Source organism: Brachyistius frenatus, unplaced genomic scaffold (genome assembly GCF_029030835.1).
Source record: "Brachyistius frenatus isolate BFR_SWC_R1_liver_20210118 unplaced genomic scaffold, ASM2903083v1 Contig_136, whole genome shotgun sequence".
NCBI lineage: Eukaryota > Metazoa > Chordata > Actinopteri > Embiotocidae > Brachyistius > Brachyistius frenatus.
The window spans coordinates 737,171-762,610 of NW_027210735.1; the positions used below are offsets into that span (position 1 = coordinate 737,171).

The following is a 25,440-nucleotide window of genomic DNA, read 5'->3' on the forward strand; positions in this document are numbered from 1 at the left end:
AGACAGTTGATACAAACACTTGTCTGGTAGAGGAAACCGCTTACTCTGCAGTACTGAAGATATAAACTACAGAGAGAGTTAAACAGCTGAGAGGTCATCAACACACTGGAGACTCAAACTAAATGAGTAGATAAATGTCTAACCTGTTGCATGATGGGAGGTAGAATCACAACTCTTGTTGATAAGTTGAATGAGCAGAAGTGTCTTCTTTTTTTTGAAGGAGATCTGGTGCATTTTGGGTCCATTTCGTTTGAAAGCCATTCCATTGGCTTTAAATTGGACAAAAGGATCAGGTTCCAGCCTCGCCTCTCCCTCAGCTGCTTTTGTAGTACTGTAACAAAACCTTGCCTCTGTTCTCCGGCTTCACTTTGTAGGCCAAAGGTTGGACAAAGCCAAAGTACTTTGGCTCTAATAATGCAGGAGCTCTCAGGTTAGTGCAGGATAAGGATTTCAAGGCCAGGCAAAAATCTCATCTGAGCTTTTTGATTGGGATTTCTGTACGTCATCTAGTGAGTAAATTGCCCAGAATTTAGAGAAGTAATGGAGGATAAACTATCATTTAAAGAATCTCAACAAGGTGTAGAAAATCTGATCTGGACGACGGCTTCATCGCATCACTGTGTGGTGATATGCAAACTGTAGATCCAGATCGAGCTTTTGAATTAGTTTGTCGTGACTGTAATCTTCTTACTCTGAAATAAAATAATTTTTATTTCAAGGCTGGATTACTAACCAGTCAACTACCCCAAATTCACCAGTGTCACCTGATTTCTGATAATTGGATCAGTTGCAAGACTTTACACCATAAAAGATCAGCTGAAGTTAAGGCCCTGTCATGTGAGGTGGTTCCATGCCAGAAATATAGTTTTAAGAGATTTATTATATAGAGCTAAACAAAAGATTTTTTTTAAATCATATAAAGTAGGCAGGAATTTACAAAATTATTTGATATCAGAAATTTTCCAAGCAAAAACGCCGTCCATTTGCTGGTTGGAGATTCTTCGAGGGTTTCTCCTGTTTTCTTTGGGGGTTTTTCTAAGTGAATTTCTTTGACTCTCTGGTCAAAACAAAACCCTGAAGATGCCACCTGCGGCTCTGTGAAGCTGTGATGGACAATATTCTCTGGTTTCTGACATGTTACAGGCAAGCTGAAGTATGAAGTGTCGATCAATCCGCATTTAAAATATGTATTAGTTGCTTCAACAAGGTGCATTTATTCCCAAGTAAAGTGCTGAGTCACGGCCTACAAAATACCTGGAGGCCAGGATCTTCAGCAGCTGTGCTGTGTCTTGTCATGTACTCTTTATTTGGAGGGCACAGAAACAATAATCTGAAAGGGAAAGGAGGGTCGGATGGGTGTGCTAAAGAGCAAAAAGGACATTTGTTCCAGGACCTTCTACTTGATAATTAAACGGCATGAATCGATCTGCCGTGCGGACTCTTTACACCCCGGCATGCTGAGTGTCTGCGCTCTGTGCAACGCAACACTGCCATCTATGGATACACGGTACAGTGTGTTTATTCCGCATCACGTTGCCGCCTGTGTGCGTCCAAACGCTGCCGCCTGGACGCGCCTGTCATCTGGAGGAAACTCCTCCCCGCAGACAGCGCGTCCTGTCGCCTTTCCAGCGCAATGGTCTCCTGGATCATCTCTAGACTTGTGGTGTAAGTCTTTTTATTTTTTATTTTTATTTAATTCCTTATTGTCTGTCACAGTCTTGGATTTAGGTACATTGCGTCTCCTGGTTGTTGCAGGTTGCATGTTTGAGCCGCTTATTGAAGGCGCAGAAGCGGCGCGCTTTCCAAGCCCCCGCATTTTGGTGTAATATTTAATCAGAATCATACATGTACGAGAAAGGAGAGCAGGTGTCGGTCTATTGATTTTTGACTGAAAACAGCTTGTATTCCGCAGGATTGTACTTTGTCTTTTGAGCAGGAATGCAGAGCCGGGCCTGCAACAGACCGACTGTATTAGTGAACAGGCTGTCTGCGCTCAGCAGGCTGACAATCTTTGTGTTTATCAAGTGGATTCTTTATTATTTCAGACAAAGAGATGACGTGATTGGCTGAATAATGTATCATCATCCATGAGATGATAAAATGAGTCAGATCCAGAAATCAAGGGCGTCTTTCAGAAGCCCAAATGTCACTTGAGTGGCGAGGTGGCTGAACAACAGGAGCGGTCTTTGAGTGGAGCAATCTGCTGTGTTGATGTCCCATATTGGAAAAAAAAAAACAAAAGGGATGGGTCAGCCCTCTCATGTTACAAAGCAAGAGTTATTCATCTTATAATAATGCAGGCAGGTCTATATATCCCTATAGCTATATTCTCTTCTAGTTCGGGGTTTTATCGACATCAAACAATAGTCCCACATTATTACTGCATATGTAATGGATATTTTTTTTTACCTGCAAAAAGTGAATCAGCGCCATGACAGACCAGAATATACTGACAGCAGGGCCTAACCTCAAAATAGTGACGCAATTAAATTTAGATGACCAGATCTTGTTACATGGATTGGACAGCCTCAGCTCTGGTTCTTCAAAACCAGGCTTTATGTGGGTCATTTTGGATCCAGTGTCCAACAGAAGGTTTTTAGTTGAGCTGCTCAGAGCTGATATTTTGAATGTCCTTGTGTTTCTTAACTCTGTTAGAACACAGTTAGCTGGCCGGGCTGCAGTGCTGCAACTTGATGTGGGTCAGTAATTTGATCAGGTTGCACTCAGCTGTTGCCCGGTTGTGTATTGCACTTCAACTGGCTCTGTTCGGACACCCAGCAACACAGGTGTCTGCCTAGAAATTTAGAGAAAAGGACAACACATGTGAGCTAATTTTACCTCATCTTGGGAAGTTTGCCAGCTGGACTGGATGATTGTCTGAGATAGATGTAATAGCTTGTCTCCAGGAGGAAATCGCAATTTTGTGATTTACCCTGATCTACACCTGACAACCTCCTGAACCTGAAATAATCTAAAAAATACTTAGAAACAATATTACAAAGATGACTTTACATGAATTTACTAACAAGAAGAAAACAGATTTATTACATTTATAATGTCTTGATGTCCTTCCTGCACATTTTAAATGTCAGTTTGACTGTGAAATAGAGTTGACGTGGGCTCATTTCCTGTCTTTTAGACTGGTGTTTGGTACACTATATCCTGCATACTCATCTTATAAAGCTGTGAAGTCAAAAGATGTGAAAGAATATGTGAGTATATTGTTTCTATTTTTACTTATGAAATAATAAAAAGAGTCAACAAGGTCTTCTGTGTATCTACATGAACTGTTCTCCCTTTTCCATGATATTGCAGGTGAAATGGATGATGTACTGGATAATATTTGCCCTATTCATGACCGTGGAAGTATTCACGGATATGTTTCTTTGTTGGTAAGTGACCTCAGACATTTAGTGTTAACAATTATACAACCTCTGTGGAAAATGGTTTACCTCTTGACTGGGCATGAAAAACATTTTCCATGATCTGTGTCATTATGTTTTTCTGCCATGCTGTGTCCCCCCTTCAGGCTTCCCTTCTACTATGAACTGAAGATAGCCTTTGTGGTGTGGCTGCTGTCCCCTTACACGAAGGGCTCCAGTGTGCTGTACAGGAAGTTTGTTCATCCCACGCTTTCCTCAAAAGAAAAGGTGAAATCCTTTCCCCTTTGTTGCATCTTTATTTCCTCTGGTGCAGATCCAGGAAGGGCTTAGGTGAAAATATTCGGTCCAGACTTTAATTTAGTCTGCATGGTTTGGTGACTAATAGAATTTACGCTTTGCGACGGTCTCAAGAACAAAAAGTGCCTTTGTGCCGGTTCACTTTCTCACTTTAGCTGTTATACATGTGTTCGCTGGACAGGAGGGAGGAAATGGGATGGTGCTCTTCCATTCCTCTTTTCCTTTCTTTCCTCTGTGTGTGAGTCAGGAAACAGATAACTGAGTTATGAAGATCAAAAGTCAACGTCAAGCCGTATAAGAAACAGCTTTCAACACTGTGCATAAAATTAGTTTCACAATGGCAATGAGAGATACTGAATTTTTTCCCCCTTTGTTTCAGGACATTGATGAATATATCTGCCAAGCGAAGGACAAAAGTTATGACACGCTGGTGCATTTTGGGAGAAAAGGGCTGAACGTTGCCGCCACAGCTGCAGTCATGGCTGCAACAAAGGTAATGCAGACTCTGAACATTTGTTGTGTTCTGAGCTGGGGGGTACAGTGGACAGTCATTGTAGTTAAGGTGTCAAGCCTGTTGTTTTGTGGGCATTCACACAATGAAGAGAGCCTGTGAAATAAAGCGTTGAATATTCATCTTTAAAGCAGAAGATCCAGTTACCTATTGTGGAGTTTCTATGCCCCAAAATGTGATGTCACAACCGGTCTCATATTGCGGTTGATGAAGTGATGCTGAAATGAAACCTGGTGTTTTCTGGTTTAGAGCCAAGGAGTTCTGTCAGACAGACTGAGGAGTTTCAGCATGCAGGATCTGTCGTCCTACCAGTCGGACCCTGATGACGCCGGCCCCGGCGCTACGCAACCTGCAGCTGCAGCCCAACACCGGACCAGAAGCATGATGCGCAGCAAGTCGGAGAGCTACAACAAAGGTGAGGAGACGTTATTCAGCCTGCTGACACCTGCCGCTGAAAACTAAAAACCACTGTAGAGATAGAAATAAGCATTAGCCAACAAGTAATAGTGTTATGAAGGCATACAGAATGAATATCGGTTTCATGACTCCTCGGAGCACATAATGTAGTCGTTATGACGCCTGTTTGGTGTGTTTAAGACAGACGATCATGTCGATATCGGTCTTCCTGTTCAAGATTGTTTAAGCCCACAGATATTGTTTGGTACCTCTGTTTTCCTGAGTGGCCCCCCAACCTCCGCCTTCCTGTCTGGAGCAGGTCGGGCCTCGCAGGGCTGCCAGGCTCCTCACCATCCTGTGACACAGCTCACATGTAGCTGGGGTGGGGGGGATTCGTGGAAAACAGTTGTTGTTTGTTTTAATGTGGTTTTATATTTATCAGATAATAGTTATTTCTTTGTTTATAAAATTAGAAAGAACATTCAGACACACGTGCTTGAATAAGACAGAAATATCTGTAGCACAAACAATTTCTAATGAACAAGGACGCTGAGTGAAAAGAACTTTTGTTAATATTAGACGTATATTACTGAAACATAGCTGCTGTGTATTTCTGACCACACTCGGTTTAGAATTTTCTCCAACTTTAAGAAGAAGTCTAACCTTAGCCTCAATTTTTAGTTATTGTCAAAAATCCAATTGAAAGACGTTTCTGAGGTCTGCTATTCCTATAGATATAAATCTTCAAAAGTGAGTCACAAATATTTGTAATTTGTCAATATGTGTGAATACTAACCTAAACGCCTGGGTGCTGAAGTCTTTTTTGGAAGCTTTGCTAAAACACGCATTTGTTGGGGACTATTTTCAGCGGTGGATTAATACACATTTGGTGAACTGATGAGCGTTTACAGCTGTATGGTGGTGCAGGGCTTGAGTCGAAATAAACTACAGAGGCATTGTGGATCAGAATTAGAGAAAATATCCCTCCGAGTTCAGATTTGGCCCACTGTTGTATTTTGATATTTTGTGTTCAACAGTGGAGCTCTGTGGCACACGGGAATGTAATCAGCCTTTAAATACACAGACAATACTTGTTAGCAAAAGTAATGCATTCTTTGTTTTTTGTTTTTTGTGAGAGGAGTGGATTTGCTGACAAGGACAAAAATATATCCTCACCAAACCAAATAGATTATTAGTAAATGTTTAAACTCCATATCTACAGTGTTGTGACATGAGTGCAGCACGTATAAGACAGTTCAGCAGATATTGAAAAGAAGAACAGAGGAGACTCGATAACAACAGCCTCATTATTCCTGTTTGTGCTGCAACAAATTGGTTTCCTCTATCATCCTGTTTGGCGTCTGCTCTGTAGTCTGCAGGACGATAATGCATTACGATATCAACCTTTATAATCCCCAACTGACCAAATTGAGTTGCAGCTCCACAGCAATTACACAAAAAGTGTTTGGTTTCCCGCGTCAACCGTCCAGAGACAGGATTTACATGTTGTTCATCCTGACCTTTCTCCACGGTGCAGGACAGGAGTTTGACATGACAGAGTTTGAGGTGTTGGGCTTGGATCAATGGGACTCCAAGGAGTCTCTGTCCCAGACCATTTCAACTTCTGAGTCTGAGTCCGCGCCCATTAGTACACCCTCTGTGACACCCCAGTCCACGCCGCCCCCCGCACGCTCCCCACCTCCCGCCGCTCCGGAGCAGCCCGAGGGGGTGGGGAAAGAGGTGGAGGCAGCGTCGAGCTCTCCGCAGCTCAGGCTGGTAAAGAGGAAGGCTCCTGAGGTACGCTGCCTTGTGAACGTGGCTGCTCAGCCGCTGCCTGATTCTAACCGCCCCTTGAGAGTGGTGATTTACTCACTGATTCACTAATTCCCACTGCCGCGTGGTTAAATGAATCATCACGGTTCAGCTCCTATGCAAATGTGGAGTATGACTGCTAATAGGATTTCTGCACTGATGAATCTGAATAATGCATTTAACTAAAGGAGATTTTTTTTTTTTTGAATGTGTGAGTGAGATGACTCACTTGTTTGGAAAACATCCAAACATGGTGACATCTAGATGTGAATCGTCTTCCAGTGTATTTTTATTTTGATGTTTGTGGAAATGTTTGAGTGGAATCCCTCCCTGGAATGAACTATTTATTCATCAATTTCAGCATCTAATAACAGTTTGTTTGACACCAGCAATGGCCAACAAAATAAAGCAGCCATTTTTGAAGGATAAAGCTGGCATTATCTTTTTTTTTTTTTTTTTTTTGATCTAATTGTCAACATATTTCATGAATCCATGGATCTTATGAGCAAATGTTATCCGAGTAGCCAAGGCTCGACACAGCTCATTTCTGTGTCGTAATCTTGTTCTAAAATGATTAAAAATGAGCCATAACATGCTCTGCGTGATGTGCTCTTTGATCACGAGGAATTTTAACGCTGTAGTTTCTTTGAGGAAGTCCCATAACAGTTCTAAATACTCGTCGTCATAGAGCTTGACTAATATATCGGTTGGCTGATTTTTCTTTGCCAAAATTGGCTGATGACCTTTAAAATGTATTGACATGTAGGTTGTCCGATATGAAAACTTGTTTTACAGAACATAATGCAGAAAAAGACTCGAGGTATTTAGAAAATTGTTCTATTTGCATGTTGTTGTTGTTTTTTTTTTATCTTGTTATTTATGACTAATATTTCCAGGGAAGTTCACTGTTTCAGTGCACTGATGTCTTTTTGAACACTAAACTTTGTTCGGCTTTATTCACAAATGTTTGATGACCACGTTTCAATCATTATATCGATGTCAGAATTTTTGTACTTCCTAATATCGGTATTGGAATTGGCCTCCTAAAGCCAGTATCAGTCAGGCTCTACTTAGAGAACCAAATATGTATTAATTCCCAGATGAAAATAATCCCCGACAAACTCACTGTCTACACTCCAACGTGTCTAAACAACCTCACAGTTGTTTTCCAAATCATTGATTTATTTTTCAAAATGAAACTCAATATTTATGACCTGCTTTTAATGGTTTATGTCCTCTATCAGAACAAACGGTCTCATTGTTAGTTTGCTCTTATCTTGGGTTTTTTGCTGACAATAAGAAATATACGAGATAATGCCAGCTGTATCCTTTGAACACTCTTCAACTCCTCTCAGCTATTAACTGACTAAACTCCCGTCTCTCTTTTTGCCTTTATCCTCCTTTCCAGCCTCCTCTTAGAATCTTTAGGCCTCTCACCAGATCCAGGAGTGCTCTTTCTTCGAACACTGAAGCCATGTGAAACTGTCCTCAAGACTCCTCCAGCTGCCTTTGCTGCAACAAGTAAAAATATTGAATGGCCAAAAGCTACATGACTGAAGCAGACTTGCTTTGGAATAAGGTATTACCAAAGTGACCTATGATGACCCCTCTATATATACTGTATATAGCCAGTGGCTCATGATTTAAGAAAAAAAGAAAAAGAAAAGAGGTTTGTGACATTGAGATGGGAGAAGTGAGTGAATGGGCTCCGTGCTGACAGACACTTTGAGTTTGTAGGTTATGTATTTATGTACAGTTTGTGTCTTCGTCTATTCATCATTTGATTGTTTTTCTATATCAGGTGTGGGGTAGGCAATTGCATGCGTGTCTTCCCGGTCATTAATTCATCAGACAGAATGTACTGTCACTGAGTAAAACTGCAGCGTTCACTGCGAGAGGACGTGGTACAAGCCCCGGATGAAAAGTAAAGGTGAGGCTGTTTCCACCCTGGTTGAGTCTGTGAGCAGCTAGTTTCTGCACTTCTTAGTTATCACGTGAAAGTACACGGCAACATTAAACGACGAGACAGCCTATATATGTGGTGGTGAAAACTCCTGACAGCAGTGACAGTGAAGCTATTCTGTTATTTACCTCTCTCTTCAAGCCTTAAAGAAGGAGACCGCAGATACTTAAATGTCTCTTTACGGGGTAGAAGCATTTCCAACACTATGTCGTCATCGAGTAGTAATTTTTGCACTATGTTTAGAATATAGATAACTGCCCTCTGTAGTCTGAAACGGCCAGAAATTAGACATTAATCATGACTAATTTAGTGGCTGGACATTATCATCAATCATTTTTAAATACTTACTGTGTATCTCTTCTGTGGTACAGAAATATTTACTTGCAATGTCATCTGTACCACATGAAAGAAAAGTCCCGACACCAGAGGTTTTCTCAGTGGAGCCGACTGTTTATGACAATCTACTGTTCAGTTTCTTTCATTTCACAAGTTATTTGGCAATTTAAGGCCAATTAGAAAGAAGTCACTTTCAGCTGTAGCAGAAACAGGGATATCATACGAGTAAATATTTAACCGTACATGGCTTTATTTCCATGTTAAAAAAATCACTGTGTAATGCTCTGCTGTTATCTGAAGCAACACTAAACCCGACATTCACTCGCTTCCGTAATTATTTTAGGGAAATTACGAGAGTGACTATTTTGGTTTGCAGGTTTACAAACTTCTATTTAAGTTGATTTTAGTGCACGGTGACGCATCGTATGTTGTCATCCTGTACTTTACTCACTGAGCCTGAACCTTCTGCGCAAACTAAAACTGTGTGCGAACTTGCGCAAATTGATTTGCAGTTTTCATCATTGTATCTGTATCATTTACGGCGGTTGGAAGTTTGAAACAAAAGCTTCTCAGGTACAACTGTTCTGTTTACACGTCATTCACTCTGATGTTGTAGATACACTTATTATGCACATGAAATGTCCTTTTAATGGATAAATGGTGAAAAAAAGAAACGGGAAACATCACATGATGTGTTTCAGTGTTAGTAGTATCAGTGTTCGTGTTGGAGGTGATTTCCTTCGATTTAAAATTCATGCAAAGTAAATCTGAGAAAGGAAAAAAAAAAATGTTGCTAAGTTACAGGTTTGTATTCTTGTGAGTAGATCGATAAACTCATAACTGCATGATGTTTGTTATTAATTTGTATGGAAATTTGATTTTGTGTGAAGCTGTTGGCCTCCTCAGACGCCCTGCTGTTAAACAATGAATTCTGTTTTGTTGTTTTTGGTTCCTTCATAGGAAGAACATGAAATGTTATGACTATCAGCTGACTATATCACACACACACACACACACAAATCTCGTGTCTTACTTCCTGGTAAATTAGCCACTGCAGACTTAATTCATGAAGCCACACCACTTATCTTACTAAGGTATCCTACGAATGATTTTTTTTCTGGCAGGCCAGAATGTCAAACTACTTTGGTTTCAACTTGATTGTGAATTATAAAAACCACAAAGCAGCGATGTGATGACATTATAGTTACGACTACCAATTTATTGTTCCACTCAATATTTCTGTTGGTTAAATCAATTTTCAGCCATTAAATATGAAGAAAAACCTCGGTGTGTTTTAATACTTTTTGTCCAGTTGTCTTAGAAGAACAATAAATATATATATATATATACATCATTTAGGATATCGGGATTTATTAAATATGCGAACAACATAACAGACGAGGTGGCATTACATGAATCAGGAAATTAGACTTTGAGGTTGACCCGATCATGGTACTTCAGGTAAGGATCATCGAGGTACCAGTTCCTCCTTTTCCAAAAAGAGGTTGTCATTTTATCCAAAAGTCTGCCCTGGGTTTTGCTGCAGAACACAATTTCCCGCAGGCGCTTTCTTCTGGCGGGAAGCTTCTTCCACAGTTTTTTCTTGTATCCAGCCTGTTGACAACCGAAACCAGGAAGTCAGCACCGTGTTGTTAAAGTTAAGTAAATCAGTGATTTTGGCAGATAATTATTTGAACTCGCACACCTTGCGTCTGATCCAAAGGCCACAGTGCAGCCTCATGAACCTTTCTGTCACTGATTTCACACTCTTCCTCTTTCCTTTCTTCACACTGTGGTACGTCAGACTTCTGCTCGGCTGCTGAGTGACACCGGGAACCAGCGCCGACACCCTGCGACCGCACAAGACGGGCAGAACAACTCAAAGAACATGTATTTAAACGATCTTTTAAACTGTTAAAGAAGCTGCAACCAGAGAACTTTAGCATGTTTTTTTGTTTTTTTTTTTTAATGACTCAAATTGATTGTCTCAATTGTGAAATAAAAAGCTGATTAATCATTGCAGCGCCATAATTACAAAAAACAAAACAAAACTATTACCACTAGTTATATCTAATCATGCAGATAATTGTGGTTTTGAGATTTCTGTTTCTGAGGTTTATATTTCGACCCTAAATACAATCCCAATCAATAATAACATGGTTGTTTTTCTGAAATATCACTCAGGTTTATTTAAAGTCTTGTTTGGTGATTCTGCTGAGTTTCACAGTGTTTTTTTTGTTGGGTGAACTACATCTCCTGATATATATATAAAAAAACTTCCTTGCCAATGTAAAAACATTGGAGACCCCCCCCCCCCACCACCGGCTCTTACCGCCCCAGGATGTTGCACCGGGGTGTCTGACACACCGCAGCCCGGAGAGGAGCGCGGACAGCGGCTGCAGCGGAGCTGCAGAGCGGCTGAGGCTGGATGAGGCTGGAGAACCGACAGGTCTGTGGTTTCCTGGCGCACACCGACCCGGACACGGACAGCGGCCTCAGCAGCCCTGGCGCACACAAGGACAACATGACAACACGTGAGGGGAGCAAACACTCAACCATGCAGCTGTTGTGCAGATTTCAACTCCTATCCGTGATCATAAATAGTCCCTTTTTTCAGTACAGTAACACATGCACGACATCCCTAAATATTTACAGCATGGCAAAGGGTGAAATGAAAGTATGAATGTCAAACTGGTACGCACCGGATAGCCTTCTCGCCAGGGCGCCCGCCATGTTTTTTTCCCCCTGAGTGTTCGCGGATGTACGGTGTCCTCTTTGGACAATTCTTTTTTTTTTTTAAATACGCATCCAACGTACATTACCGCCACCTAGCGACTACTGCAGTGCACATACCTGGTTACGCAATTCCCCCCCCCCCCCACAAAAAAAAAAAAATCCAAATATTTTATTCATTATTGCCGCAGCCTGAAGTTAATCTAGTTACAACCAGTTAACTCAGCATGGATTAAATAAACCAAGAGTGAATTTGTACTCTTCACCCCACTAACTCTACATTTGTTTAATAAAATTAATAATAATAATAATACATTTGATTTGTACAAGAAATGCAGCTCAAAGTGCTATACAGCAAGAGAATTACATGCAGTGTTTCACATAAAAACAGATTTAAAGCAACTACTAACATATTACTGATTACTTTTTAACTTATAGGCTATTTTTTAAGATGACACCTATGAATATATGTAATATTAATAACCATCATAGACCTGCGATAGCCCACCGGGCAGCAGATAGTCTGAGGCAGATTAGATTAACTTCAGCATGACCAGTTAAAACATTAAATAATTAGAATGGCCTAGATAGATGTTATTTTTACATTTTTAGATTAATAATAAATAATAATATGAAGTATTTCACTATATTTTTTTTACATGAGTTTAATGGTGTAGCTATTATTGTAGCATTGATACTTTGATTTATGTCAAGGATCCAAGTGCCGGTGAATATATTTTTTTTTATTGAATATGAAGCTATTGCTGTAACAACAGATCAGAAGATCTCACAGTGTTGTATGCAGCTTTCAGGGTTACAACTCTGTGAACACGTTTATCTGATCTTGAGATGTGCCATTTGTCACAGTCTGCTGCTGGATGTTTACATAATGTGGAGAGAATTGGTTCAGTGCAGTGGCACCAAAGCAGAAAAGGACTTTTCTTATATCTTTAGCCTGATTAACCCTGCAGTGGCCACTGAATATATATTCTTTCATGACAGAGATGTTCACTTCTCTTAGCAGCAAATCAACAGATGCAACTAATAGCATCAATAATGACCCTTTCCCTATTCACTGATGGTTGTAGTGATTAACATTATTGATAGCACTTGTGCTTTACCTGCTATGACATGTCAAATGTCAGATATCACAGCTTAGACAAACGGAGGAGGAACTGGACACCAGAATAATCTTCACAATATATAGTACTGTACAAGTTTGAGGAACTGAAAGTATTGTGGGCATGTTTTCAAAAATAATCTACTGATTTGTGTAGATTTTTTGAGTCATCTTCGCTGTAACAACACTTCCTTTGAGACTTGTAATTGTTGACCTCCCCGACACCTCCTGTACCGTATGCCCCTACAAGCAGTGAAAACGTAACTCGTATCTTTATTTGGTGTGACCATCATTTGGCACGGTTCTTCTGTGGTTTCAGGCCGTCTCTGTGTCTTCTGTCTCTTCATGTAATCCAAGACTGATTCCACGATGGCGAGATGTGTCTGTTGCAGGACTTCTTGAGGCAGGCCGTCCTTGATTAGTGTATGTTTGGAGTTTTGACCTACAGCCAAAATACCACCAAACCAAAACATGGAAAATTAGAAAGTCTTACAGACACTCTTTACCTTTGTATTTTCATTAAATATTTTTTAATTAGATGATCCATATAAAACCGGTGGGCTTTTTGGACCATTAGAGTTCATTATCAGTAATATACTACATGTGTATAGGGACTAACTGTGCACAGTTAGCAGTGTATTGGTGGTTGGAAGTTGTCACCAAACATTCTGGATCTACATGATGGGAATTATGTTTTTCTTTTGTCTGTTAAATGACCTATTATCATGACTATTAGTACATTTAAAAAAAAAAAAAAAACACACACATCCAGCATTGAGGGAAGAACAGACAAAGCTGTAAGGCCTTTAATGACGTCAAAGGAATAAAGTGATTCTGGTGAATCCTGAACTGAATCCAAGCTGTGATTTAATAATGACAGACAGAGAAGTTATGTAAAATAGGCTCATTGAGGAATAAAAAAAAAAGCTAAAATGATTCATGGTTGCACACTGTCACCCTCGATGTGGTAAATTAGTTCAATTTTGTTCCAATAAATTTAGCAAAATATTGAGGTTTAGGCCTACAAATATGATATTTATGGAAATTCGACAGGGATGATGAGGGAAACAAATATTTAAGCTGCCATTATTTTTGCCACAGAGTTTTCTTAAGCATTTTAATTAACACTAGTCAGAAATACAGTTAAAAATGTATTACAAAGATTAATTTTTATTTATATTCTGTTTAAACATACAAATATAACTTTAAAAAAGCGCATGAAAACCATTAAGCAATGGTATTAATTGAACTACAAACATGGCACACAATAATCAAATGCATTCAAAACATAGCTTCCATGTCTCTGTCACGGAGGAACTACACGGGTTAATGGAGGTACCCACAAGTTGACCAACACGTGAACGCAAAGCAAATCAATTACCTCGTTAAAAAAAAGTGCTTTTCATAGGAGAAAAAGGTTCCCAACAAGTCCAGGCACGTATCTCGTTTTCTCCGTCCGCATACCTCTCATAATCCAATAACCTAGTTCATAAAGGAACGTTTATCTCGCAGCGGAACAATCGTAATAATGTCAAACTATAAGAATTCCAAAAAGAATCAACGTCTGTTTGTCAATAATATATTCAAATGTACCACATTAGGAAAAGTCGGTGGATTGTGAGAGTTCTCTGAGACACAGTCTTCTGCGGTCAGTTCTTTTGTCTCAGTGCTTCACCAGCCTGCATACACAGGTTCAGCGTCACAGGGCAGCCCGTAGTATCGGCCCTGAGGTCGCTCTTTGCCCAACAGGGGAGTCCGGGCGACTGTCAGCTCTCCGTCAGTGTCTCTCCGTCGACGCACAACCATAAAAATGATAAAGAGTACGCCCACTGGGAAAAAGAGAGAGACGGGAAAACGGCAGCAGATGTTACAAGAAATGATCATTTTCAGGATTCTTATTTGATCTTATTACATCCTGACTATTCATGACATGGTCACAGTCTGTGTAATCTGTTTACAGAGTTGGTGTGTACAAAAATATGTAGCTATTGTGTGAAATGTGCAGTAAGAAATGCTTATTACAGTGCTTACAGGTACAGCAATTACAATACACATGTGTTTCTCTACTATTTCGTTAAAACAGCTGACGATGGATGAATTTTGAATTAGCTTCATTTTCATTTATACGGTTCGAAGATAGCAGTAGCCCTGTCATTACAGCTCTAGTTAAATATATATTGCTAAATCAAGAGAGGAAAATAGCATGGCCATTTTGTTAAGTTCCCCTAAATACTTAATTTGTCTCATCTCTGAATGTTTTCCTTATATGAGTAAGTAAAAACACTGCACCATAAAGTTACAGAAAATAGACATTCCTGTGAACCATTACTATATCAAACAGCAGCTATTTATACTTACTTTGAAGAAACAGTTTTGCATGTAATCAGTGCGCGTGAGTACGGGACATTACAGCTTGAAGCTTGTCGACTTTAAAGGCAATCAGTTTAAAAAGCTCAGCAGTACGGCCGAGGAATCAAAGACAAGATGCATTAAGTGAAGAAACTCTGAAAGCACTGGAGCCATACAGTACTTATTTTCTTTTTCAGCATTAGTACTCACCTCCTCCTCCAATAACTAACAGTGCAATAGTCACAGGAGCCAATTCACAAATGTCTCCTTCTTTGCGGAAGAAGGTCTCCATGCAGTAGCCCGGAGCCAAGCTGCCTTCTGGACAGAAAGCATCACTCGGACACTGAATGGGGTTCACGTCAGGACTCTGAGGGGACAACACGCTCTGTCACCAAACATGCAGAGTATTTTGTAAGCATGTTAATCCTCCTAGTATGCTGTGTGAGAGTGCAGGGAGCGGTGCTCACAGGGCAGTAGTGATTCTCCGGGCAGATGTCACAGCTTTCCTGGCCCCAGTGGATCTGGTAGAAGCCGCTGCCGCAGATTTGACACATGGTCTGATGGGCAGCCTTGTGCATGCCTGTTCAAAACCAGATATCACAATTATTCCCCATCTCTATTATAAGGTACTCATAGATACCCTGTCGCTTTGCATTTTGGATGATGTGAGTTACCCGGCCGACATGGTGTGCAATCGTTAGCAGCAGTATGAAGAGCTTCTGTTCCTTTGGGACACATCTGGCACTGGGTACAACCAGATGAGCTGTAACATTGAAAGATGTTTGTTCATAAATATAACAGAATAAATGACTGGTTTTCATGGCTGCCACGAGTAACTTGATAAAGTTGATTTGTTTGTTGCTTGGTTTCACAATGTTTGGATTAGGTCTGCCACACACACAGCAAAGGTTTGGATATTAATAAAAAGGGTTTATGTCTAGATTTTACTGTCAAATTAGAAGGTAAATCATTGGAAAATTGTTGCAAACTCTTTTCAGGGCTGTTTTTTTGATGATCAAATTAAAGAATAAAAGTAACATCTGAGGTCCAAACACTTATTTTTAGCCACTGTAAATAAGCTGTGGAGCTGTGACTAGAGCGACATCACTGCCGATCATGGCAGCAGCCCAGGAACCTGCTGGTGGACACCGGCAGAGAAGCAGGCTCTCAGGCTTGGCAGACAAACAGAGCAGAAGGACAATTGCTTTCATCAGCGCCGAGGAAAAAGCTCAGGTGGAGTTTGGTGAGCTCAAGGAAGAGATTATGGTTGACTTTCCACTGACTTCCCAATTTCTAGATGCCAAAATCAGTTTATCTTACAGGGCGCATGGGCTCAGATACATGGAAGGAGCTATAAACTGCTGCTCCTTCACTCCTCCTTCTTAGCTATGATTATAGCATTTCTCTTTGTAAAGGTATTTTGGGTGCATCAGCTGGGAAAAGATACCAGGGCAGACCAAGCACAAGATGGATCCCAGCTAGCCTCGGGGAAACTACCGGGAAGGCTTGACAGTGTATCTTTTCTCCTGAAATAACAAACTATGTTATATTTTTTTTCACAGCCAGGCCTTTACACAACTGAGACCGGACCAAACATGCCGTTTATAATTTTATGCCTTCTGCCGATTACCCAAAGAAGCCGCTATGCTACTGGTGTGTGTGTGTGTGTGTGTGTGTGTGTGTGTGTGTGTGTGTGTGTGTGTGTGTGTGTGTGTGTGTGTGTGTGTGTGTGTGTGTGTGTGTGTGTGTGTGTGTGTGGTGTGGGTGTGGGTGCATCTGAGCTGGTAAACAGGACCATGAGATGAAAGCATGTGATGTTCAATTTGGTGGTCAGAAGAGTGATTTTCCAAACGGAGAGATAGTTCCACTCTGATTTCTGGATCCTGGTTTCAGGGTAACAACAACATAAACAGAATCCTGGTGACGATCAGCTTACTTGCAAAAATGTCCAACTGCACACGGTGAACACGAAGTAGAACTCTGCTGCGATGAAAAGAAACCTGAAAGGAGTAGACAAAATGTCACTCAAGTTTTATATTAAGTTTTGGATGGAAGTAGAAACAGTTGCATGTAAAACGGTAATCATACATCACTCTTTGGAAATATTCTCTACGCAAATGTTCTTTATAACATCACAAATTACTGATTTACAACACAACACTGATTTACAGCTGAACAAACACACCTGGTGAACAACTTCTGCATGTCTCTTCACCAGTGTTGTTGTTGAAGGACCCAGAAGGGCAAGTGTGGCATAGTGGACTTCCAGTGAAACTGTAAAGTACAAAATGTACAAGAAATTTACCAGTGAAGTTGACAACAGCTCTTTAATTAAACACTCAAACTTAGCGTCCCTACTTGGTGTAGAAGCCCCGGCTGCAGGGCAGACACTGCTGCTGTCCAGCTAGTGGCTGATAAAAACCCCTGGTGCACGGCAGGCAGGCTCCAGGAAATACACAGCGCCCGGGGTTAGAACAACACGTGCACAGCAGGGTGTCTGGGGAAAGAACCGTTAAACGTTAGAGTGAGTAATATTAAAGTCTATGGTAGAAGAAGAAAGAAAGTAAACACAGAAGAAGTATCTAATAAACAAGAGATATTCACTTTCCTAAAACAAAAAACACAAGTCTGTGATGAGAGTAAAATAGAGGCTCCGCATCAGGTGACTGTCAGTGACTCACTGTTGTCATATTGCGATCCCGGTGCGCAGGGCTCACAAGTAGAAATGTTTAAGCCTGAGCAGCCTGGGGTCGTGCTGGTGAGAATCACGGGTGTTACTGTCGGACTGGTAACGTTGTTGATGAGGGTGGTGTTCATCACAGCAGGACTTAGTGTGGTCTGGCTCACCACCATGCCTGCAAGAGAGGGACACTGGATGGTTTGAAATGTGACGCCCGGCAGTGGACTAACACAGGGCTGCAATGCAAACACAAGCTTAATTGTCCTAAAATGGTTGATGGATACAAAAAAAAAAGAAGAAAAAAGTAGTGATTGGAGTATGGCATGATGTTTTTAGGGCCGAACTGTGCTGCAATGCCGAGTTATTTTATAATGAATCAAAGCAAGAAGATTGTTTCTAACCGGATTCTGAACTGCTACAATGCGATCATGCAAATAGTCTTTAGAGTGGGTTCGCTAATCTACCATGATTACTACAACAATGGAAGCACAATAGCAAAATAATACAAATTTAGGCCTTTTTGGGGGCTTTAGGGAAGTCTTTTGCGTTGGGTACCCCTCCTCCACCCAATGCTTGAATAAAGTATTAACTAAAATGACATTCTTTTGCCCATCAATTTATCTCAGTCTACAGTGTGGCTTTAAAACACGGGAACTTTTATTTTTACAGTATCTTTTATACTGTAAAAAATAACTATGCTTTCACTTCTCCTGTATAGTTCCTGTGTTTCTCTCTGTTTCAGTCTCCTGCTGTGAGTTGTTTTGTCCGTCACAGGTTTACAGTAACTTCCGATAAGCAACACCCCACTCGTCTCCCTCCTCCTCAAACATGTAGTAACCATGGAGCCAGCATTTGGAGCGCAGCCGAAATATGAAAAACAAAAACCTGTTGTGCAAGTGGGTGAGAGGACTGAGATCCGTCCCACTTCAGCTATGTCACGCGCCAGATTAATATTAGCATTATACAAAAGGAAAACGTCTTCATTCATGTGTATCATCGGGAAATCTTACATCACTCCACAAAATCTTAAGTATAACTTTCATCCGTGCTAACAGGTATAAGCAGATCTGCAAAACAGAGCCCAGATTGTGGGAGTAATCACATAAGCCATGTGCTTAAGTGCTTTCTTGCCATCCTCCTCATGAAATGCAATTATTCAGAAAGGAGGTCATGTGATTTTGCTACTTCTGTCTGCTCTGGGTTGGCAGAATTTCTCTCCCAAACTATTGGAAATAAGTGGCTGAAAGAAGTGCTTTCTTTGCCGAATACTAAATCTGAGAGTTTAGAAGTGTATAACACCAGAGATTATCGTGAGGCGCACCACAACACCATAATTTATATGCACAGAAACACAGTAGGTCAGCACTGAATTTGTATTGTGGGGCATAAGAGGGGACAGTTTGTTATGATGTCCAGGTGCAAATAAGTCATATTCATTGGTAAAAAATACGTTCATTTGTGTAAAATTAACTCTTAAAAAAGGTATAAGTGACATAAAATGCATCTTTAATAGTCTTAAAAGCAAATAAAAAGCACCTTCAGTCTTTGTGCAGGAATTTGTATTCATACGATTTTTTTTTTTTTAATACTTTGGTTATTCCACCACAATCATTTAATACACGAGAAAGATTTTCTGCAGATGGGATTTTTATTTTAAATTGTGTTTTAACTTCCTATTATTCAAACTATCTAGTGTAGCATGTCTGTACTGGTGCCTTTCCTTCTGTTTTTTCGTTACCAGTAGAAGAGTCTGAACTTACCTATGATACATGTGGCAGCTATCGCAGGCAGAAGTCCCCGACAGTCCATCCTCCAGATTACCGAGTGTTACCACCAAGCAATGTTTGTCTACAGCATCTCATCCCTGACAAGTAGCCGAGATGCCTGTTGTTGTGTTTTTTACAGACGCCGGTGAAGCAGCTCGCTGAGGAATCAGTCCCTTCATCAGTGTCATATGACAAAATACGTATCATGTGATTTTGCTTTCGAGGGGAAAAATGGACTTGATTCAGACAGATCTCTTGTTGTTACCAAGAACAGCCACCAGGGACACCACTGTGCCATGTAAATCTCATGTTTCAGTCAGGCAGGGTTTAAAATCTATCAGTAAACCACCAAATGGGAATTACTCCTGTTTCTTTATTGCAAATAGATTGTTTCAAACTACGTTAAAATTAAAATAATACCAGATTTTTTTAAAATATTATTTAATACAGCCAATAAGCAAAATAAACATCTGCTGTTAACATTGGCCAGATTACAATATGACCATACATTTCTTCTTCATGTTGTTTTATCGTAAATGTAAAATTCTCACTAAAATGGCATCATAAAATTCCTGTTTCTGCTGGCAGTAGTTCTGCTTTGCGCTGTGTTTTTCCTCAGAGATGACCTCTTGATGCTCTGATTCATAATGAGTCGCATTCAGTACAGTAACTTGTTACCAAAACATTAAAGCCACAGAAACAGCACTGGCACTGTTTTGGGGAATGGAAAATTCCACATGCGTCATGAGTTGAAGGTGTAATGCTTCTGGGCTGTTTGCCTCTTTTAAGTGTAGTTTGTTTCATGTGCTGTTTCCTCTACCAACTGTAGGTCCCCTGTGTCTATCTCTCTCTCCATGCTTGGACTCCTGCCTGTCACACTCACCTCAACCTGCTCTCAGTTCCCCTATCAGCCCCAGCTGCAGTCCCTTTCTTAGTATATAAAGTTTTAATCTAGTGACCCTGAATTTAAGTCTCTGTAAAGAGGATATTTAATCTTGTTTGAATTTAGCTTTCCGTTCACTGAACACCTGCCTGTGTGTCATGCATTGGGTGCTTCCTCCTGTTGACATTATGACAACTTCCCTTTTCGTTTTCCATACACATGTGGGTGCTAATAACATCCGAGCAATAATCAGCATTAATATTATAACTATGATCATAAAATAGTTTGACATTAGATTCAAGTTTGATTGTAAAACTCTCAGTTGGTTTCACAATGCAGAGAAAAAAAACTGATGAAACGGGAGTGGATAGAGATCAATCAATTACAGTAATAGTAAAACATTGTTTCAGCAGTTTTAATGGAAAATGTGTCAAATTAATGTTGTAACTTTTTAAATCCCTTCAAGATTGAACAGTCATCAGTTTGTGGAACATGGTGCACATAATTATCTTGAGTGTTTCCCTCCTAAAGAGCGTCCTGGACGTGGCGTGCCAAGCTCTGCTCCACTTCCTCCCAGCTTTTCTTTTTTGGACTTCTCTGGCAAAAGGAGACAGAGAGCGGAATATTATTTACTGCTACTGCAATGAAATGCACAAAATATAGCTTACAATTCACTCACAGAGGTCGCCTCTGTTCATACTCACTTGGTTGCTACCAGTGTGTGCTGATGTCCGTTTACAGGGCATGGGCTTGCTGCTTTCAGTTTGCTTCAGTCTTTGCCGCTCTTGCCTTATCTCTTCAAGCTGCTTCTGTAGAGCCAGAAGTGTCTCATCCTGAGCCATAGCCTGCTGAAATAACTCCAGCTTGGTTTTCTTCTTCTCTTTCCTGCCACATGCCAAAACTTTGAGTGTGTATGCAGCATAGCTGACTTGTTGTTGTATTTTAAACAGGGGGATGGACCAATGGGAGCTTTTATTAATACAGTGAAACATCAAAACACAGCACAGTTAGGCTACTGATATTTCACAGCCATTCAGGGATGATTCTAACCTTTTAAAACCTCAGTCAGGTAAAGAATTTATGAGTCAGGCAGACTGGAGGAATGTATTCAGCTGAATAAGGGACGGAGAGGGAGGATGCAGGTTAACAAGGGGGATGGATTTTAGTCATTTTGCTGACAAGGTGGATCTCATCCCTCCTCAAATCCCATAATTGCACGTCCATATTTGTGTATGTTGCATGTTGGCTCATATTTCCTTGCTTTCATTATCTAGTCGGAGCCAAACATTTTGCTGACCTGATGGCAGCCGCCTGTGCCAGCGCTCTCCTGTGGAGGTCGATGGTGTCCAGGTTCTCCAGCAGCTGCTGCTTCTTTGTCTGCTTCTCCTGCATGATGTGCTTCTGTTTCTCCTGCTTCTTCGCTTGGTGCGACTCCTTCAGAAGGGCCAGCCGCTCCTTCAGCTCGGACAGGGACATCTCCCCCAGCAGCTTGTGGCCCGCAGTCTGACATGGGGCAGGTGAAAACCGAGACATCCATAATAATGTGTGTGTGAAATGTTGAAGGGAAAATCCTCCCTTTCTTTCACTCACCTCTGTGTCATCAAAATTCTTTCCTCCAATGTGAGGCAGCGATTCAGTGGCGCGGATTTTATGGATGAGTTCAATTTTTCTGCTCATCTCTTCCTGTGCTTCCTCCAGTGCTTGACGAAGGAGCTCCTGACTTTGTTCTGAGACCTCTGTCACTGTGAAATTTGCACGACATTGATGAGAATGAAAAGGAAACCATGTAAAACGCTCTTTGTATCATGTGAAACGGGGAGACCAACCTATGCTTTGCTTAAAGTTCTGCAACTTCTCTTTGGCTATTTTTGAATTCTTGTGGCCTGCCGCCACTTGTTGCACCAACTCTCTCAATACATTTTCCTCCTTCAGTCTTTTCTCTGCGTATCTTTGCATCAGCCGGGCTGTCTGGAAAAAAAATCAAACAAACATCTTAAAGGCATGTTTGTAGAGAACACAAAACCTTTGTGTGATCCTCTTTACACACAGCATTGTGTAATCTTATGTAAGAGACTTTTCTCATCACTTGCCAAGTGGTCTTTACCCACCTCTTCTTTCTTCAGCTGTGCCGTCCTCTGGTTGTGTTCCTTTATCCGATGGCGGATCAGTGCTACCTTTTCATCACTGATGCGCCCCTCGTAGTGTCTGTGCTTCATCCTGTCCAGCATCTCCAGATTGTCCCTCTCCAGCAAATCCTCCTGCCAATGCAGAAAGGACGAGGGCTCGTGGGCCCCTTGTGCCAGCTCCTCTATTCTGTTACAAACACAATTTTAAAAGTTCTTCAGAGGAACAAGTGTCTCGTGTTTGTTTTGAACTTCATCCCTGTGAAGGAGTGGCAGGTAGATGCAGTGCTGTACCTCTGCAGGTCCTTCTCCAGCTGCCGATCGCACAGCGCTTCCTTCCTCAGAATGGCTGCATTGTTGAGCTGGATGGAACAGCTGTTAACCTACAGCATAATCGGAAAACACACACACAGGCCAGTGGATATTATACCTACATTATCTGATCCGTTGAAGCGGACAAAATTATTAGAGCTCACCTTATTACTGGAAGGAGTTTCAGAGGAATGAAATAAATTAAACTTAAGCTTTGCCTCAAAGTCTTCCTCGATCTGGGCCATTGCTTTCTGGAAAAGAAATGATGGTTCAGCAGAAATGTGAACTGGTTTTATAATGTGTACGCATTGCCTGAGAAGAAGTTGATCTAAAAGAATAGGCTGGAATTCAGTTGCATACATGCAACATAAGTGATCTCTAAGTTTGTCAATGCAGTCAGTTTTATTTGCATAGTGTAACATCACAAAAAAAGATTAAAACCTGAGTGAGAGCAGAGGAGAAGGGCTTTCCTTCCACCTGTTTTTATCTGTGCAAGTGAGCTCGGACATGAATCAATAACATTATTTCAGAACTTCATGTAAAACACAAGAATTGGCCCCTACCTTTGTGTGCTCAGACTTCTGTGGATTTACGCATCTTAACTGTTTCATATTTGCATCATACAGATGCTCCTGTGGTGTAAAACAGATGGGATGTCATTGCAATGGCATGTAATGAAGCTGGTAGGGTTGGTACGTCTAAAAAAGGATATGCCAGCTGTTGATTTACAATTACTCTGTCGAACTTGTCTTCTTTTTTTTTTTATCACATTTATAGAGTATATCATTTTTAAATGTCATGATAATTAAAGCAGATATTGTACCTCCGCCTTTTGACGGTTCTTTTGTTTGATCTTTTCAATTATCTGCATTTCTTTGGGAGGCCTGTAGGTGCTCTTGGGTACCTACAAAACAAAAGCTTTGTGAGCGATGACCAACCTCACAGTTTACAGCAGAATGAAACTAAATAGAAAAAATATTGAGGCTGACTGGTTTGGATTTTTCCTGCTGTGGGATGAGCTCAGGCAGAGGTAGAGGTCGAGGTTTAGGATTGGTGAGGGAGAACTCCCGGTGCACAGTGGTTTTGATTGGAGCTTTCTTGACCTGACTCCCTTGAGAAATTTTGACCGCAAGCTGGTCCAGAAGAATTTCAATCTCAGGGCGCCATCTAAAGGACACGTGGGTATAAACTTTTGTTGTTTGACATTGGAATAACGTTCATTTCCTAAAAAATATTTTCCCGTACTCTGCTTTTCTCACCTGAGCAGAGGGCCGATCCAGTGCTCCTCCACGAAAGCAGCATCATAGAGGCTGTTCCACTCATCTTGTATCCACGTGGTGAGGTTTGAGAAGAAGAAACCCAAGAACTTACCACAGAAAACACACAAAGTGCACCACCAGTGAGCTACCGATCACTGTTTCAGTGAAACAACACTGATATGTTCAGAAATTGTGTTTCTTACTTTGTGCATCTTCCTAATGTCCAGAGATTTGACAATGTTGCTGAACTGCAGAAGTCCAAGGTCATCGAGAACATTTGTGGCGATGTAACATATAACTGAGGAGCAATAGTTTTATAAACACGTCAGTGGGTTTTTTTTATTCGTATATACGACCATTTGTATGTGGCTTATTAGTTAATAAATTTACTCACTGTCAAACTGGCTCTGATCCCCTCTGGACAAGCTTTTCCCATACTGGCCATAGAAGGCATTGATAACTACATCCAGCAAGTTTTTGTGCTCAACACATCCAGAAACAACATCAAGTATGAACTTCTTCTGCGGAGCATCCATCTTCTGCAGCAAATAACCATTTTATAATGTGTGGGGGAAAAACAGGTTTAATCGATAACACATGGACTCTGATCAGAGTTTACGCACCTGAAGATCCTTTACAGCATCTTGGATAAAGTCGTCTAGACATTGTCTGCCAGCTCTGAATTTATCGAGCAAGACAATGGCTTCCTTCACAATTGATCCATAGCGTGATGCCATTTTAAAACCGCCAGGAACGCCCGCAAAAATACAGTTAGTTCGATCAAAACTTTAAAATAAAAAGGAGACCAACGTGCTTGCTGCTAAAAGACACACTGAGTCATGGAAATTACAACAACAACAACAAAAAATCCTTCTCATTTCACGGAGCGGATTGTGTCCATCTTCCACCATTGCCATGTTACGCCGTTGCTTAGCAACACAAAACAGACGTAAACAGAAGATCCCTGCTTGAATACTTTATAAAAAATAAAAAATAAAACAGGAAATATCACCATTATTTTTATTGTTTTGCTGTTTTGTTTAACATATAAAACCATTAATGTTTTGTTTTTTTAATCCATGCAGATTAACGCTGTGGCATACTGATCCTTTGTTGGCTGCCATAACAATAATTATGACGTAGCATCTTGTGACGTCTGCGCGAGCCGTGCGTTGCCTTTCAGTGCTGTTGGAAATTTGGAAACGTTACAACAAGCACCAAATACACAAATCGACTTGATAACTACAAAAGGAAAGGATGTAGTACATTCACATAATTGCAAAAGAATGAAAGCCGCAGTCCCATGTGTAATTTTTTTTTTATTATTATTATTTTTTTACAAATACATCGTTTTACGGAAATTGTTAATACAGAAAAGTGAATCAGTAAACATCTGGGTCTTAAAGGTGCTATTGGGAGGTGTGTGTGTGTGTGTGTGGGGGGAGCTGATTATTAAACAAATCACATGCAAACCGGGGCTTAAAACCAGCCTCACGGTATTTCATCTGATTTCCTGC

At 40.8% G+C, this 25,440-nt stretch overlaps 4 protein-coding genes across 6 annotated transcripts; 1 reads left to right on the forward strand and 3 right to left on the reverse strand.

Annotated features, from left to right (window-relative positions):
• Positions 1 to 1,546: 1,546 nt before the first annotated feature.
• reep1 (receptor accessory protein 1) lies at positions 1,547 to 9,984 on the forward strand. The gene is made up of 8 exons (XM_069714892.1): positions 1,547 to 1,665; positions 3,140 to 3,212; positions 3,316 to 3,392; positions 3,530 to 3,650; positions 4,060 to 4,173; positions 4,441 to 4,606; positions 6,125 to 6,384; positions 7,808 to 9,984. The coding sequence occupies exons 1-8, from the start codon at positions 1,634 to 1,636 to the stop codon at positions 7,877 to 7,879; spliced, it is 915 nt and encodes a 304-aa protein (XP_069570993.1). The 5' UTR covers positions 1,547 to 1,633; the 3' UTR covers positions 7,880 to 9,984.
• A 63-nt stretch (positions 9,985 to 10,047) lies between these two features.
• On the reverse strand, positions 10,048 to 11,464 carry mrpl35 (mitochondrial ribosomal protein L35). 2 transcript variants are annotated; one of them, XM_069714894.1, is made up of 4 exons: positions 11,401 to 11,464; positions 11,031 to 11,202; positions 10,404 to 10,548; positions 10,048 to 10,312 (listed from the first exon to the last, which is right to left on the reverse strand). In XM_069714894.1, exons 1-4 carry the CDS (start codon positions 11,429 to 11,431, stop codon positions 10,124 to 10,126), a joined length of 537 nt encoding a protein of 178 aa, XP_069570995.1. In that variant the 5' UTR covers positions 11,432 to 11,464; the 3' UTR covers positions 10,048 to 10,123. The 2 variants fall into 2 exon arrangements, with proteins under 2 accessions (XP_069570995.1, XP_069570994.1); XM_069714893.1 differs by lacking the exon at positions 11,401 to 11,464 and having other exon boundaries at positions 11,031 to 11,372.
• Positions 11,465 to 13,325: 1,861 nt separating this feature from the next.
• Positions 13,326 to 19,547, reverse strand: LOC138630531 (proprotein convertase subtilisin/kexin type 5). The gene is made up of 9 exons (XM_069714944.1): positions 19,341 to 19,547; positions 17,582 to 17,755; positions 17,259 to 17,397; positions 17,086 to 17,174; positions 16,837 to 16,900; positions 15,575 to 15,663; positions 15,368 to 15,480; positions 15,111 to 15,267; positions 13,326 to 14,380 (listed from the first exon to the last, which is right to left on the reverse strand). The coding sequence occupies exons 1-9, from the start codon at positions 19,387 to 19,389 to the stop codon at positions 14,223 to 14,225; spliced, it is 1,032 nt and encodes a 343-aa protein (XP_069571045.1). The 5' UTR covers positions 19,390 to 19,547; the 3' UTR covers positions 13,326 to 14,222.
• A 1,082-nt stretch (positions 19,548 to 20,629) lies between these two features.
• Positions 20,630 to 24,843, reverse strand: cfap99 (cilia and flagella associated protein 99). 2 transcript variants are annotated; one of them, XM_069714923.1, is made up of 15 exons: positions 24,547 to 24,843; positions 24,318 to 24,459; positions 24,127 to 24,221; positions 23,924 to 24,030; positions 23,654 to 23,831; positions 23,488 to 23,568; positions 23,228 to 23,296; positions 22,829 to 22,915; positions 22,647 to 22,735; positions 22,338 to 22,542; positions 22,056 to 22,197; positions 21,820 to 21,971; positions 21,527 to 21,732; positions 20,934 to 21,114; positions 20,630 to 20,826 (listed from the first exon to the last, which is right to left on the reverse strand). In XM_069714923.1, exons 1-15 carry the CDS (start codon positions 24,658 to 24,660, stop codon positions 20,755 to 20,757), a joined length of 1,920 nt encoding a protein of 639 aa, XP_069571024.1. In that variant the 5' UTR covers positions 24,661 to 24,843; the 3' UTR covers positions 20,630 to 20,754. The 2 variants fall into 2 exon arrangements, with proteins under 2 accessions (XP_069571024.1, XP_069571023.1); XM_069714922.1 differs by having other exon boundaries at positions 24,318 to 24,462.
• Positions 24,844 to 25,440: the final 597 nt, after the last annotated feature.

Coding starts and splice junctions, on each gene's coding strand:
- cfap99 (XM_069714922.1), bottom strand. CDS start 24,660: ATGGCATCACGCTATGGATCAATTGTGAAGGAAGCCATTGTCTTGCTC. Junction 22,198..22,337: donor CACAGCTGAAGAAAGAAGAG/GTGGGTAAAGAC, acceptor TTTTTTTTCCAG/ACAGCCCGGCTGATGCAAAG. Junction 21,115..21,526: donor GCACAGGCGGCTGCCATCAG/GTCAGCAAAATG, acceptor GGCATGTGGCAG/GAAAGAGAAGAAGAAAACCA.
- mrpl35 (XM_069714893.1), bottom strand. CDS start 11,257: ATGGTTGAGTGTTTGCTCCCCTCACGTGTTGTCATGTTGTCCTTGTGT. Junction 10,549..11,030: donor CGGTGCAACATCCTGGGGCG/GTAAGAGCCGGT, acceptor GTGCGGTCGCAG/GGTGTCGGCGCTGGTTCCCG. Junction 10,313..10,403: donor GCCTTTGGATCAGACGCAAG/GTGTGCGAGTTC, acceptor GGTTGTCAACAG/GCTGGATACAAGAAAAAACT.
- LOC138630531 (XM_069714944.1), bottom strand. CDS start 19,389: ATGGACTGTCGGGGACTTCTGCCTGCGATAGCTGCCACATGTATCATA. Junction 17,175..17,258: donor AGCCGGGGCTTCTACACCAA/GTAGGGACGCTA, acceptor TGTACTTTACAG/TTTCACTGGAAGTCCACTAT. Junction 15,664..16,836: donor GCAGTTGGACATTTTTGCAA/GTAAGCTGATCG, acceptor TCAATGTTACAG/CTCATCTGGTTGTACCCAGT.
- reep1 (XM_069714892.1), top strand. CDS start 1,634: ATGGTCTCCTGGATCATCTCTAGACTTGTGGT. Junction 1,666..3,139: donor ATCATCTCTAGACTTGTGGT/GTAAGTCTTTTT, acceptor CCTGTCTTTTAG/ACTGGTGTTTGGTACACTAT. Junction 3,213..3,315: donor CAAAAGATGTGAAAGAATAT/GTGAGTATATTG, acceptor ATGATATTGCAG/GTGAAATGGATGATGTACTG.